Below are 16,402 nucleotides of genomic sequence, written 5' to 3' on the forward strand. Positions count from 1 at the left end.
ATGGCAGACCAACACGGCTACCTATCTGTAACAGAAACTACTGTGTCTTCCTTCTGTAACGTGGCTTGTGCTATGCACCCCACTAGCATACAAAATGACCACCTCAACACCTACAGTCTGGCTCAGCGGCTGGAGAGCCTGATACAAGATGTAACACTCTAAGAAGTACAATAGGAGCGAGGAACTCCCAGTTTGCAGTTTAAGGGGCTTCTCTATTGGGCCTGTGGGACCTCTCCATCACGCCAGAAGTTTCAGTACAAGCTGATCTCCAAACTGGCAGCAAAGTGGACTGAGAAGAGAGGTGGAGGCAATAAATGGGAAAATTGGGGGGCTCAGAATGTGCTCGGAGATCCTTATTAACAAGGACAGAATGTGGCCCTGATGTTGGGCCACGCACAGCCAATACACTAGGCGTGGGGGTGAAGATATGCTGATACCTAGAAGAAGAAAACTATAGCTGAACTTATGGTTTGGTTTTTTGTTTTACATTTCCCCAAACCTTCTCCTTTCGTTGCTGCCACTTATTTTGCAGTAGATGCAACACTGTTTTACTCTCATAAGTTGGTTAAGAGTGAATAGTGAAGACAGGAAGCATTGTCCTCATTCTGAACTGGCTTCAGAACTATGCTATATCACCATGGGCATCGATCAGAAGCCAGATTGTGGTCAATCCTTCTTGCCCTCACTCTAAAGGGGCTTCTGGGAGAGAAAACATGATGGTTGTCATGTTAAAGTTCCCCCCCCCCCTTTATGCTCAAGCCCTAACTCAGCCTTTTCCTTCCTCCCTCCCTCTTTCTGCCTCAGGTGGCTCACCAAAAAAAGCAGTGGAACCCAAAACTGCCTACGGTTCTAGTAAGAATTTTTTTCAACTGGAACTTAGTTCTGGCACCTCTCAGATGGGTGCCATTGCCATTATAAGAGAACAAGTGAGGCATTCGTGGTGAGTTCTGGCACCTCTTTTTCAAGAAAAATAAACACTGGTTCTAGTCTTGGTGATTCCTGGCAAGGCCGCTATGAGCTGCGCTCTTCAGGACTTGGTGTAATGGAGGCGAATCAAGAGTTAACAGGGCATCCCCTTATGCATTAAGCAGGTTAGCTTTCTAACCAACCCATCCTCCGGCTTCTTTTAATTTTTAAATTTACATTGCCACCAAATTTTGGGGGGAAAAGAAAAGAAATTTGAGTAGGTTTGCAGTCTGTGTCCTGTTCAAGCAACACATGCTCAGAAATGATAAAAGTAGCCTAAAGCAGTTTCAGAAGATTTCTGAATACTTCAAATATGGACTTTCCACCTTTGCCTAAACCTTTGCCTAAAACAAAATTCAAGGAAAGCGAGGAAAACAGAGCCCGTGCTCAATAGCTGCTTGCATTTCAAGAGACACAAACTTTCCTAGGATTACTGGTGGTTCCTGGTTCTTGGTGGGGTGCTGGTGGAGAAAAGCAGAAATCCTGTATCTCGACAAAACCACCTGATGCTTCTATCCATCTATGGGTCTTTACTGCAGTTGTTCCCAACTAGGAGTCCCCAAAGGTCACTGGGTGACCCACTGTCATCTCCAGAAAGCATAGCCACTGGCCAGGGAGGATGGCAACATGAATCTCCAGTTACCTACAGCTGCAGCAACGGATGCTCCTAGTGTTATCAGAGGCCTGGCACTGACAAAAGCCTTGATCCATAATTTTTTGTTATGTTTTTTTTTTTTTGCTTTTACAGGCATCTTATTTCACGCTATGGATTAACTGTGAATCATTTAGCCTTGCTAATTAGGGTCCCGCGGGGGTCTTGCATCCAATTCAGGGCCGCTTAATACATGCTGAATTTCCTACACAGATTATCGATGCTGCGCAAACAGCGATGCGGCACCCGCGCATTCTCCTGCATGCCAAATTAACACCCGCCTCTTTTGCCTCGCAAGCGTGGCCTGGAAGCTCCAGTTGGGTGCTGTCGTACGTCTATATGGAAGCGGTATCTGCCGCAAACCTGGAGTCCTGCTCGCTTCAGCAGGCACAGTACGAAGACTGGTGGTTGCTTTGCCTTCCGATTCCATGGCAGATTAAGAAGAACAGGTGCATAGATGTACATACAGGAAATCTGTCTTGGGCGTTGGACTCCAAATTGACTCATTACATGGGCAATTGGAGAGAGGCTTTTCAAATGGAGGATAGGTTTGTCTGTGATATTGGCCATCATATGTCTATAGATCAGATGTGTCCAGGATCAAAACAGCATATATAAAGTCCCATCTGCATTATGCATCTAAAGCATTATCATACCACAACTGTGGCACATAATTTAAGGGTGCTGAACATTGTTAAGAGACCTCTATTCCCTCCACAGAGTTGCACTTCTCAGAGGGGTTTAACAACTGATCCCTCTTCCAGGAGAACTCTGGGAATTGTAGTTCTGCGAGGAGAACAGGGGCCGCCTGACAAGTCCCAGGATTCTTAACAAACTTCACTTCCCAGGATTCTTTGTTCGGGGTAGGCCATGGCTGTTTAAAGTGGTATGGTATTGCTTTAAACATATAGCATAGCATAGCTAGCATAACTTCCTCCCAAAGAATCCTGGGCACTGTAGTTTTGACTGTGTTGAACATGCTCTACAGTTTCCAGGGCTCTCTGGGGAGAGCGGATGACTGCTGAAGCCTGCAGAGTAGATCGCTCCAAGAGGAATGCAGCAGATGCTGTCTCTGTTTTTGCTACAGCCTTTGACAAACTGCTCTGTGCCCTGTGGCTATTGAAGACACAGATGCAATATTTAGATCAGGACTTGCTTTTTGTTTGTTCGAAACCTTTCTCGTTTTCTCTTACAAGGAGCCAACAGCTTACGTACAGATCTCTCTGTGCATTCCACATGGCCATGGTCTTGAAGCCATCTGGAGGGATATTTGGGATCTTGGATGTATCAGATTTCACTAAAAGAAAACGCTGCGGACACTGAATGTGCACAGGTTGGGGTGCCTAATCACAAGATCCAGCTCTGATCTATGCATATCCAGTATCCATGGATATGGGACATCTGAGAGGGGCTCAAGTTTCCAGACCTCATTACTGCCTGTAAAAACACCTCTGTGTTTTTCCTCTGTTCCTCACCCCTTTCTTGAAAAAAGCAAATGACGCCCCTTCCCACCATCCAGATTATTTGAAAACTCAACTCTCAACATAGGAGAAAATGATGCACATCTAGTCATATCAATGCAAACAAATGTGTCGTTTATTCAGGTTGCGGAATTTCGGCCTCCCGGATGCAGAAAATTTTGGAATCCATTTCCCCTGCGGTATACACGTCCTGCTTCTGCCTTCCCTCAAGACATGCAACAGAAGGAGGGGGTCTTTCGTCCCTACGTTACCCTGAAAGATGTTACATGGCAGAAGTCCCCTGTGCTCAGTCTGAGAGAAGCCTCCAGCGATCAATGAGCCATGGGAATGAAAGCTATGCACACAGTGAGCAGCCGCTGAAAATGTTAACCTCCTCCTCGTGGCAATGGCTACTGCCTGCCAAGCCCCCAATATTTAAAGAAACGCTATCGGCACGCCCACTTCCATTCCCTGCAAGCAATGATGGGTGTGAATGCATGGTCAAGCAAGGACTGATCCTGTGGAGGAGGCAGCATCTTGCCTGATCCAGCCCTTGGAGATTTCTTCCTCCTTCATAGAGCAAGACTTGGGAATGCGGGACGTTGCTCTTTGACTAAGCCAGGGCTCAGGAAGCTGCCTTATATGGAGTCCCTCTAAGGTAAAAAAGGTAAAGGACCCCTGGACGATTAAGTCCAGTCAAAGGAGACTATGGGGTTGTGGCACTCATCTCGCTTTCAGGCCGAGGGAGCCGGCGTTTGTCCACAGGCAGCTTTCCGAGTCATGTGGCCAGCATGACTAAACTGCTTCTGGTGCAACAGGACACTGTGATGGAAGCCAGAGTGCACGGAAACGCCATTTTCTTTCCCGCCACAGCGGTACCTTTTTATCTACTTGCACTGGTGTGCTTTCAATCTGCTAGGTTGGCAGGAGCTGGGGCAGAGCAACGGGAGCTCACTCATCGCAGGGATTCGAACCGGCGACCTTCTGACTGGCAAGTCCAAGAGGCTCAGTGGTTTAGACCACAGCGCCACCCGCATCCCCTATGGAGTCCATCTTCCTCAGTACTGTCTCCACTGACTGGCAGAGGGTCTCTGGGATTTCAGGCAGGGTTCTCTTCCAGCCCTACTTGGAGATGCCATTGGGGATCGAAGCTGGGACCTCCTGCATGCAAGGCCGCCTTTGAGCACCGAGCTGTGGCCTGTCCCCTGCAGCCTTCAAGTAACACTGAGCACGTGGGAAGGGAATCGCTCTGCACAGCCAACCTGGAGCAGGAGGTTGGCAGGAGTTAGCAGAGAGAGCCACAGGAGCCGAATGGCCCATTGGCAACCTCTATGTTGGGCCCAATTTGACTCTGTGGTACCCCTTCCTTGTTTATCTATGTGCGGGAGCGGGGGGGGGGAGCAAATTTTGATAACACACATAGTTTTCTGAACACATACCAAAAGCCTCATGAGGCATGCCCATTGTGGAAAACTTAGGGAGATAGGAAGCTTGCCTTATACTGAGCCAGACCACTGTTTGTCCATCTAGTTCAGTACTGTCTGCACTGATTGGCAGCAGCTCTCCGGGATTTTAGGCAGGGGTCTATTTGGGAGCTGTTATCGGGATCTGAACTCAGGACCTTCTGCATGCAAAGCAGTGCTCTGCCATTGAGCTACGGCCCTCGGATGCTCCACCCCTCTGACTGAAAATAACAATAATCGTTAAAAAGCAAAGCGAGAACACAGGAGGAAAATTGCTACACTTGCCCTCCTGGATATCATGCAGTTTCCTGTTGTACTTTCACGGTTGTTCTTTTGATGATCAAGTCATTTGTTATGTTTCCTAAACACACACACACACACACAAGGCTGGTGGATTTCGCCTCCCCACCACACGTGCGTTGTGGGAAACGGCAACAGGAGCTCAAACGAATATACAGATACAGATATACAAGCTCAGCTGAGGGTGGAGATGCCTTTGCCCCAGACCATCTGAGCTTTTTGTGCTTTCTGTCTTTGTGGCCCCCCTCCCAGTCCAAAAAATTCATTGGTGTGTGATTTAGGCCCCCGTCCCCCGTACAACGTTAAGACAACATACAAGTTCCAGTGTTTTTTTTGTGTTGAGGGGGAGGGGGGCATCAAGAGGGGAAACCCAAATATTGACAAAGAGACACCTTAAGACTACAAACAGAAGGGTTTTTTCGGGGGGGGGGGAGGAGGGTTCAGTATACTATACAAGGGTGGGCAGTAGTCATTAAAAGGAAAGGAATCTTAACACCAAAGCCACAGAAACAACACTTTAGGGAACAAAGATCTGGTGGAGGACTTAAGGGAGTGGGGGGGCAGGGAAGGAGAAATGTTCCCCCCTCTCCCAACCCCCCCTCTCCCCCCCCAACAACAAAAGCAAAAATGGATAAAACGAACAACCAGCCCCCTCCTGCCTCGCCTTGTCCTGGTTGCCTCTGAACCAGCAGCAGTTCATTAAAGGAAAAGAAAACAAAAAAACAGAGAGTCTCTGTCACACTATGCACCCTGCCCAGGTCGATGTGTGTTGTGTGTGTGCACGCATGGGCTCGTGCGTGAAGAGGGCACGCAGGGGCTGTGCGTGACAGCTGGTGTGGCCCTGGGGCTCGGAGGCAGCGCGTGGCGAGTGCGAGGAGGCAAGAGAAGGGGGGTTGGCCGGAGCGAGCTAAACATACCACTCCTTTTTGGAAATAAAAGACCCGTCGTTCTGAGAGACCATGTTATCGGCTATGTCCAGCTGCTCGGGGTCGTACTGGAAACCGAGTGTCCTCTCGTCGTAGGCCTCCGAGCGGGCCTCGCCCTCGTCCACCGTGAAGTAAGGCCGCTTGGAGTCGTCTTCGTACTTGCCAGGCGGCCCCCCGCCCAGCTTGCGGTCCCCTCCGGCGCCGTCCTCCTCCTCGTCCTCGTAGCTGTGCCCCCCCAGCGGGCCGGCCTTCTTCTCGTCGTCCGAGTCGTCGGGGTACTGGAGGTTCTGTGCCATGGGCGGGTGGTGCTGTGGGATGCCGGCTTTGCTGTAGCCATTGCCGTAGACGTGCTTCTTGGTGCTGTAGTCGCCCTTGAAGGTGTGGCGCCGGTGGCGGAGCACGACAAAAACCACCACGGCCAGCACCACGACCAAGGAGACTCCGCCCACCACGCCCCCAATCACAGCGGTGGGGATGGTCGACTGCGCCACGGATGTGCCCGGTGGAGACGGGGTGTAGGGGAATTCTGGGTAGGAAAAGACAGATGGAAGGGGGAACAAGCGTCAGTCTGTGAGGAACGGCCACACCATGCTTTAAGAATTTAAAGAAAGCAAATTCAAAAAAAATATATATCGGGGAGGGTGGGGGGGTGGGGAGATGAGGAGAAGGGAAAAGGGAGGGAAAAGTCAGGGGAGGGGGGGTGGCTACCTACGGAGGCCCTCCGCTCAGCCTCTGTGCGTCGGATTAAGCCTCAAAGTCCGCTTCTGTCAGCGCAAGCAAGTTAGCATCATGCATCAGCCCAGCACATCGGAACATCCTGACTCCATGTTCCTGTCAGAGCCAGGAGCTCTTAAATGCCAACTGCATGCACCCACCCCACCCCAGGGAAACATCTTTAGGTGTTGGGGACCAGAGCTGAAGACACCGTGCTCCTCAAATTTCCCTTCAGAATTCCACCCCACATTTTTTTCCACCCCTATCCTGAGCACTCAAAGCACATCTGCCGAATATTCGCAGAATATTTGACAGTGGGTGATCATCAGGCTTCTGTTGCTGTTTGGTACGTGTTTGATAAAGTTTCCCGCTTGGAGATGTTAAGATCCCATGAAAAATCGAGGCAGGTGGATAGAAGCCGCCGAGCCCTAAAAACGCAGCGTCCTATTTGCAATGCAATTTTGAGTGATTCTTGCTTCGAGTTTGCAATTTTGCAGGCAGTTTATGCATTTAAAATTTATATACCGCTGGGTTAAAGAAAACCTCAAAGCAGTTTACAAAGAGAATAAAACAGTAAGGTTATTGGTATTATTATTATTATTATTTTAAAAAATCTTTCAAAGAAGAGCAGCTATTTGCAAAACGGCAAATTCCGACATGTTGTCCATTTTGGTTTTGGGTGGGTGGATTTCTATCTGTGACTATTTGCTTCAGCTCAATGGGCACCCAACTTGGGAATCAGCTCTGGTCTCTAGAGCTTGCCTGGAATAAGACCCCTGTGTGTGAGCTTTTCGGGGATAAACAGCAGGCACACCTGAAAAGGTGAAAAGAGAGGCACCCTCTCCCACTACACTCTTCCTCCCAAAGAGACCCCCCATTCTTTCACAGAAAGGTAACATTTCATTAGATGTGGCTTTGCCCCACAGATGTCCAAATCATGCCATTATTCCTCTTTGAAAATTGGGGAAGAGAGATTGTGTGAGCCAGACACCCAAGTGGTAGGATGTGGTATTACGTCCTCTTCTAGCTCGTCCTAAAAATTTGCGAGAGGCTTTGGAAAATATTAATGTGATGCAATCCATTAAACCAGCACTGAAAGGAAGTTCCATCAGGGCACCTACTGTATTCAGCAGGGATGTGTTGCATTTATTTAAATAATGATAATCTGCACCAAGTTAACCCCATATCTGCACCCAGAGAGAAAGCCCCTGCAACCTGTATGAGTTATCCATGTTTCGCTTACACCTTTTTATTTACTGATTTTGTAAAATCCGGCACTCAGGGGTAGACTGCGTGTGCATATGGAGGCTTCATTTTTTTTTTTTTTTTTTGCTGCCGAGTCCTACATCCCTCCATGGAGTTGACTGGCCAAAACCATTGGTGCCAAGACAGTGGTCACCTTTGCACCCGGGCTGGGGTGGGGGAGAGCAAACTCCCTAAGTTAATGACACCTCATGAGAAGCAGGGGCTTCTCACAAATTTATGCCCTGCCAGTTTCACTATGTTGACCCTGAGTTCTTCCGGAGGGAAGGGAATGGTTTCCTACCAGCAACCCTCTCCCACTGCTCGCAAACTTACAAACCTCCACGGCACACGATGTCATCCATTTCACACCGAAGCACCAATTCCCATCCCATCTTCTCTCTCTTCACAATAGAGGAAGTATTCTTTTATTCCTCCACGAAATGGAAAAATGAGTGCGACAAGGCAGACCGGCCAAGGCCATGCAAGAACTCAGAACAGGGCGGGGGTGAAGTTGGGGTTAGACGCCTGGCTTTGAGCCAAAGGCATTATCGTTGCTGCATATTAGCCCAAGCAAATGCTGGACGGAAAGAGAGAGAAAGAAGGAAAGAAAGAACGAAGGAAGGACAGAGAGAGGGGGACCACTGTATCTTGTTTGGTGTATCCAAATTTAAGATGAATGCCAGAATCCTACAGCTGAAAAGCCTCCCCACCCCCTCCCCACAAACCATAGGCTCACCTGCATCTGTCAACCCCACCAGTATATTTTCTCATCTCCCCCCCCAAAAAAATCAAGTTGTTTTCACTGCATGTTCCAGTCTAGAAACCTTGCCCTCCAGATCCCACCACATGGGGCTGCGATTGCTCGTTGGTGCACTCTGCAATCTGCTCAGAAGTCCTCTCTCCTCTCTATTGCACCATGTGAGTTGGGTGTAGCAAATTCAGTCCTGCACTCCCAAGAGCCCTAGACAGGGAACATTTGTGGGGAGAGGGTGCATCCCCCCCAAACAGAGCACTCCAAAGGACCGAGCAAGCTTTCCATTGCAGTTGTAAGGAGGGTGCTGCCAGGGACCGAGCAAAGGAGCCCATCTCCCACCAGGGCAGACCTGCACAACGCGAACAAGGACCATAGCTTAGTGGTACAGCAGTCTGCCTTGCATGCAGAAGGTTCCAGGTTCGATCCCTTGCGTCTCCAGGTAGGGCTGGGGCAAAGATCCAGGCCTGAAACCCTGGAGAGCTTCTGCCAGTCAGAGTAGACAGTACTAGATGCACCAATGGCATGAACGGTAGAAGGCAGCTCCCTAGGTTCCTCACTTGCAACCTGTGGGGTGAGCAAAACAGCAGGGAGAGGGGAGATCTTCACCCTCTTTCTCTGCCTGTCTCTCAATTCCAGAGGAGACTGCAACTCTGGGCTCAGACTCCAAGCTCACCCATCACCCCCCGCTGCCATGCCACACTTCCCATTATTAACAATTCAGTAGCAAAATAGCAAGATGCCGTTTGTTTTCACACAATCCCCCGGCACTTGTGTGCCCGCCCCTGTGACACCCCGTTGCCATGACACTTCCACAGATCTCTCTTTCCCCAATGCCGCCTGCAAGGTGAATTGTGGTTAGGGGTGGGCCGGAGGGGGGGTGGGGAGAGAGAGATTATAGTTTCCAGCATTTGCATCCAGTCTCTCTGCTTCTCTCAAAGCTTCCCTGCTCCCCCCCCCCCAAATTTATCCTTTGCCTCCAAGTTGTCTTTTTCTCTTTTACTGGGCTTGAAATATAAGGCTTGACACACAGGGATGTTTCCTATTCCTTTCCTATCGCACAGAAAGCCTTGCCTGCTAAATGGCTGGGTGGTGTTGCACTCAAGGTAGGGTTCCGCTTAGGGGCAGAGGAGCAGCGGCTGGTTAGAAATTTGGCAACCTCGCACAGCTCACTGTTCAATGACTTTGGGAGACCGTGGGTTCAATCCAGGGCTAGTCCTACTCAGAGTAGGGCCCTTGACTACGTTAGAGTAGTTCATTTGAATGGGTTTTCTCCAAGCGGAACCGAGTTGGCTACAAGCCCAGGAAACCCAGTTTTGTGGGGGAAATACCAATCAGAGTAGGAGGAAGAGCAAAAGGGGAACCAGAAGTAGAAAAGAAGGGAAGGGGTTTGTTTTTTTTTTTTTTTGAGAGAGAGAAAGGGACAACCATCTTATGGAAGGGATAATGAAAAGGAACGTTCACGACACCGCCACTTGGTGGCGGTAGAGACCAGCTCTGCGCCCCAGATTCTTGGTGGGGAGGCGACTTTCAAGAGCATTTTGAGATTCCTTGCAGCCCCCTTTGCCCTCTGCAAACATCCTTTGTGGAGGAGGCCTTCCTTCCTCCCTTTCTGTCCAAGAAACAAGCTCCAAGCCAGGGTTGCTTTTCCTGTGAGATCCCCTAACGACAGGGAGATCCTCTTCAAACAGCGTCATCCCAAACCGTTGGGATTCCCTTTGAAGCTCAGAAGATCCTCAGCCTGTATCTCAACCTTCCCTCTCCCAAGCCAGCCATACTAGGAACATTTCACATTGTCTGACTGCACGGAGATGTTCAGAAACCTCAATGAGATGCCAGGTTGCAACAGGGTTGGGAAGACATGTGGAATTGCAATGATTTGTCCCCTGCCAAACAGTGATGGGGAGCCTTTTTCTTCTTCCAGCCTGAGGCCTGCATGCCTTCTAGTGGCAAGTGGGGACAGAGGCAACAGCGTGTGGAGGCAAGGCCAAAAGTGGGCAGAGCTATGGCCGTGACTCTTAACTTTCTGCAACAGGCTCCATTTCAGCCACGCAAAATCCAGAGGCAAGGAAGACAGCCTGAGGTTCTCCACTCCTGTCATAGTCCAACACTTTGAATGCTACATTACACAACATTGCCTCTTCTTGAAGGCCAGATTACATCTAACTCTAGAATTAGGAGCATTCTCACCTGCAACCCCATTGGACTATGACCTCTGTTTGCATGCTCCAAAATTACCTGGGACCTCAGCTCTTCCTAACTGGCTTTTTCTCAACCAGCTCCACCAAAAGACAAAAGATTCGGGGTTACATCCAATGCTAGTTCTACTCAAAGAAGACCCACTGAAGTTGATGGGTGACTTTGAAGAGTTGCCGGAACTCACCATGAATGCCTCCGCTTCAGAGGTGCCAGAACTGAGCTTCATCGATTTCTGGCCGAAAGAAAGCCCTGGTTGTATCTAACTAAGGTTCATTAATTTCAATGGGTCAACTATGAAGAGAACACAGTGGCATACAAGCTTTTGACTCCCCCACCACTCCCACCTCCAATCCCACATCAGTGTCATCTTTCCACCCAGCTCTGCTGGCCCAAAGTTGACCTCTGCTGCTGATGAATAACTTATCCTTTCCGCAGGGATCATTCCAGATTCCCTCACTCAGGCGTCTCGCCTGCACCGTCTGTCCTGTGTGGTTCGTTTTGCACATTGCACAGCGGTAGAAAACACACACCACATGCTGCACCACTGCAGAATATAACTGGCCAAAGCCCAACATCCTGGACTAGCTGGGCCACTCGCCTGATCCAGCAAGACTCTTCTTATGTTTGAGTCCAGCATCTTGCTCTCCAACCAGATGCCTTTGGGAAGCCTGCATAAAAGACCTGAGCGCTCTCTCCCGCTGGTGATGTCTAAATCTAAGAAGCTACCCAAGACTGTTGTCTGACCATTCAGCCCTTTAGCCCACTCTGCAGGATCATTCGCTTCCTGGTGCATTGGGCCCCCAAGCCAATGAATGGGTGTGCATGTCTGATGTTGGGGCTCCCCATCTCTGGCACCAAAATGGCTCGGACAGGCCCTTGCAAAATGGTTGTGCCAGCCTCAGAAATCCTGGGGACACCCCTTGCCTCCAAGGGGCCCAGTCTCGCTGCAAATCTGCACTGGGGGTGGGAGTCTGTTGCTGCATCTGAAAACCCCATTAGGAGGAAAACAATCTGGAGAGGATTAAAGCCCTGCCATGACATAGGAAGCAGGCAGAGGGTGGGGAGCGGTTTAAAGAGAATCCATCACACTTCTCCTCCCCCTTTGGTGGCGTATAAACCTCTTTTGTCCTCCCCCCCATTAAAACAGCGGGCAGGGGCATGAAAAGCGGCTACCTCGGATTCCACCCCCTCCTCGTTTTGCTCTGACAGCTGTTGCATTCAGGCAAGGCTTCCTGTCCTGCTGCCAATGGCTCTATCTCCTGGGGCAGCAGCTGGAAGCAAAGAGAATAGAGGGATCGCTTTGGGTTTCACTCTGGAACGGGGCCGAGGCTGCTGCGTTTCTTTGATCCCGCCAAAGGGAAAGACAATGGGGGACTTATTTAGGAAAGAGCGATGAGTGCGAACAGGGGCCTGCACGGGAGTCGGGGATTCTCCTCTTCTGGGCAAGGAGGTTAGTAGGATCCTTTCCAGGAAAGGCTGGCACTGAGTGGGTCCCACCTGTTGCTGACAGACAGCTGGAGGGGCCATGGCAGCAAAAGATGCCCAGAGAGGGCCTCCCCTCTCTTCCCACGAAGATGGAAACACAGCACACCAAATTAATAACTCTCACACTGATTATTTGCGGAGGGACGCCATGCCGTCGTTTTCCAGGACGCAACAGAGGTTGGAGGGAGACCTTCCATTTGTCAAGTTTCTAGATTCCCTTTCTGCCACAGAATCTCAGGGGCTGCTTCTCTCATTAGAACTTCGCAGAGTCGTATTTGAAGTCACACGTCCTGAGCATAAGGAGAGAGCTTTTGAATGGTAAAAGCTCCTCATTCTCCCACCCCTCTTTCAACCATATTACATACAAATGCCAGAGTTCCCATTTGGCTACCAGTACATCCGTCTGCGGGACGCGGGTGGTGCTGTGGCTTAAACCACAGAGCCTAGGGCTTGCAGATCAGAAAGCCGGCGGTTCAAATCTCTGCGACGGGGTGAGCTCCCGTTGCTCGGCCCCTGCTCCTGCCAATCTAGCAGTTCGAAAGCATGTCAAAGTGCAAGTAGATAAATAGGTAACGCTCCAGCGGGAAGGTTAATGGCGTTTCCGTGCGCTGCTCTGGTTCGCCAGGAGCGGCTTAGTCATGCTGGCCACATGACTCAGAAGCTGTACGCCAGCTCCCTCGGCCTATAGAGCGAGATGAGCGCCACAGCCCCAGAGTCGTCTGCGGCTGGACCTAATGGTCTGGGGTCCCTTTACCTTTATCTTTACATCCAGCTGCTATTCTAGCCTTCCCCAATGGCCAGGCATGATGAGAGTTGTAGTTCAACACCCTCTGGAGGGTTGGCGAAAGCTACATGACACTACCTTAATTCTACCACCTCTTCCTGCAGCAAGTTGCAAAGCCTGGAGTGGAGTGTTTAGGGAATGGGCTAAGCATGGATCCTTTCTCCACTATGATGCTCATCAGGATATGATTCTAAAAGTGGGTGGAGACAAGCTTCAATGAAACTCTGGACTGGATTTGTGGCTTGTGGCTACCCAGCCCATAGGGGCATAGTCTGTGGGCTTATGCTGAGTCAAGACCACTGATCTCAGTTTTGTCTACACAGACTGGAAGTGACTCTGCTGAGGTTTCAGACAGGGAATCCTTTTCATCTCCCCTGTGGTGATGCCATTAAGGTTTCAACCTGGGATCTTCTGCAGGCAAGGCAAGGCAGGTGCTGTATCACTCAGCTATTGCCCCTTCCCAGCCTTCTGGCACACCAAACCACTGGAAGGTTCAGGACAACGAAAGTCCTTCTTCTGCAAGAACTATGGAACTCACTCCCGCAGGAGGCAGGGATTAGACAAATTTATGGAGGAGAGAGCTCTCAATGGCTACTAGCCACAATGGCTCTGGGCTCTGCTTCCATGTTTAGAGGAAATAATGCGGAAGAGTTCTCTACCTGGTTGGCCACTGTGAGAACAAGGATGCTGGCTGGCTGGCCATCAGTCATGGATGCTTTAGTTGAGATTCCTGCATTGCAAAGGGGTTGGACTAGATGACCCTGGGGCTTCCTTTCCAACTCTACAATTCAATTGGACTGATCCAGCAGGCTCGTCTGATAATAGAAGGAAACTGCCTTTTCTACCCTATGGTAGGGTATTGTGCCAAAGAAGAGAGAAAGGGTAGGTTTATGTGCAATGTCCCTTTCTGAAACCACTGGGGACTCGCCCAGAGGTTCAGCAGCTGCCGTCGGCTTTCCAGGCTCCTGCGATAGGTTTCGGGACAGATGCCAGACGGGTCTTAGGATTTAATCTTCCTGCAGGGTCACCTACTGCTTGTCAATCAAGCACTTCCTTGTGGGGGACTGAGGTGGGGGCTGGCATCCTGCCCCCCCTGCCCTGCAGACTAGGAGGCCAGGTTTCAAAGCAGTCAAGTTTCACTCCTGAATGGGGGGGGGATGCCTGGGATGGTGCTCTGCTACCGTGCGATTTACTTGTCCATTTACCTATTTGAAATGTGTTGCTTTCCTTCAAGTTGGGCCCAAAGGGACAGGTAATAAGAGATTTGAAGGTAGCACCTTCTCACTGTTCCTCGTATCTCCCCTCTCCTCTTCCCATTTCCCCCAATTGTTGACTTTGGATCCAGAGATGTCGCCATCTATGCCGGAACGCTTTTCATTCTCTATTGCTTGCTTGCTTAATTCATCACCAACAATCATTGTCTCCTACATGCCCTCCTTTAAAGCTGTCGTCTGATTAAAGATATGCACATCCCTGTTTGATTTCTGGTTAAAAACCCAAGAATCCATTTTCATTTCAAAACAAATGCGAGTGTCACTGAAACCTCTTAGTCAGGAGGTTGCCGAGGTTCGTGCGAAATAACTTTCTGAAGCCTCTCACAACCAGGCACGATGAACTACAACTCTCCAGCGCAGCTGTTGGGGCGTTGTAGTCCAAATGTCTGGAGGGCACCAGGTTGGGGAAGCCTGCTGTGAGCTTTCAGAAGCAAAGCCTCTTGCTTGTCACTGGAATGAAACTGCACCATCGCTTTCCTGCAGTTTCCTTTCCTTTTCCTCCTCGCACAATGAACGAGAACCAAAAGTGTCTCAGAGAAAACTCCACAGCCAAATCGCGTGTAAGCATTAAACTGCCAATCAACTAAATGCAATTAAAAGCCACAGGGGAGAGTGCTGTTGCATTCAGGCATGGGCACCAACTTTAATAAAATATTGGGTGTGTGGGTGTCAGATAAGCCCTGTACCCGATCCTAGCAACGGAGGTACCTAGGGCTGCTGAAAGTTTATTCCCCTCTCACACCAACTCCCCCCCCCAAAAAAAACAGTTTTGTGAGGTGGACTGGCCTCAGAAACGACGACTGGTCCAGGGCTACTCTGAATCCTTACAGCTAAAATGGGACTTGAACCCAACTCTCCCCAAGCCCAATTTTCTGGGCATCTGGTTGCCCCCCTCAAATAAAATAAATAAATGAAGGCTGGCTGCAAAAATATGCACTGGCCTGCTTGGACATATTTTTAGGACCCATAGTGTTTTCAATTGCTCTTAAATATTGCATTTTAATTGCTGTAACCTGCCTTGGGACAATGAGTGAAGTGGCAATGCCTATCAATTTTTTTGGGGGGGGCTCCTCAAATATTTTATTGGGGGGGCTGAAGGGAGCTGGTACAGTTGGTGCCCACACGCTCAGGTCCTATCTATGGGTTTTTCACAAGCATCTGGGTGGCCACAGTGAGATGAGGATTCTGGACTAGTTGGCCTGATCCAACGCGCGCTCATCTTCCATTCTTATTACTGCACAGGGCTGTGAGGAAACATGAGTAACTGAACGTCTGGGTGCGCGTGCGATTGCAGCAGAGGAAGATCCTGCCTCGTTTCCAACTGCGTAGCTCTGGCTGATTCTGCATCTGTGCGCCCGTGCGTGAAGCTTCCCTGTGCATGCCTGCGCTTCTGCGCCCGCAGATGCTTGGTGGAGCGTGCTCCCCTGCAGGGCGACATGCAAATCCTTGGGAAGCCCCTCCAAAGACACGTGTGGGTGCCGCTAAGCCTCTCCTCCTCGTTCCGCACCCCCAAACACACAAGCAAGCCGGCCGTAATGAAGTTGCACGTCTTGCAGCCTGGATTCACCTCGGCTGACAAATGTCCTGCAACGCCAAGAAAGCTATTACGTGAACAGATTGTGGGAATAAAATATTAAACTTCCACTTATCCATCTTTTTAATGTGCTGTAACTCTTAATGCCAGCTTGCAGCCAGTGCTGGGAGCTCATCATCAGGGGGTTGGCCCAGGCAGGCAGGCAGGCAGGCAGGCAGGCACGCACACACACACACACACACACACACACACTCCTTCCTTCCCAAGGCAGGGTGAGAATCTGCAGGGCGGAAGAGCATTGTGGGAAACTGTGTTTGTTTATGATCAACTGCAAGCATGAAAACTCCAGAGACAGCCTTCTCCGAGGGCTCTCCGATCTGGGATCATCTGTGGTTTTGCATAGATGACTATTTGCTGGGAATTTCAAGGCAGTGTAATAAATATCATTTTAGTTTGAAACACAGTGAGTTCAAGGTCTTACTATTGGTACAGAAAACCCTTAAGAGCTGTACTTAATCTGTACAGTGGTACCTCGGGTTAAGAACTTAATTCATGCTGGAGGTATGTTCAAACCTGAAACTGTTCTTAACCTGAGCTACCACTTTAGCTAATGGGGCCTCCCACTGCCACTACGTCGCCACCGTGCAAT

At 49.9% G+C, this 16,402-nt stretch overlaps 1 protein-coding gene across 6 annotated transcripts in view; it reads right to left on the reverse strand.

Moving 5' to 3' along the window:
- Positions 1 to 16,402, reverse strand: part of NECTIN1 (nectin cell adhesion molecule 1) — a 202,028-nt gene that overhangs the window by 61,439 nt on the left and 124,187 nt on the right. Inside the window, exon 7 of one of the 6 annotated variants that reach the window (XM_081172613.1) lies at positions 740 to 6,293. The exons of the other annotated variants lie outside the window; for them this stretch is intronic. Within the exon in view, the coding sequence (XP_081028739.1) occupies positions 5,749 to 6,293 (545 nt within the window). The 3' untranslated portion in view covers positions 740 to 5,748. Of the gene's footprint in view, positions 1 to 739; positions 6,294 to 16,402 lie in introns of those variants that run through there. 6 annotated transcript variants of the gene reach the window in all.

Source organism: Podarcis bocagei (genome assembly GCF_964188305.1).
Source record: "Podarcis bocagei genome assembly, chromosome: 15".
Classification (NCBI taxonomy): domain Eukaryota; kingdom Metazoa; phylum Chordata; class Lepidosauria; order Squamata; family Lacertidae; genus Podarcis; species Podarcis bocagei.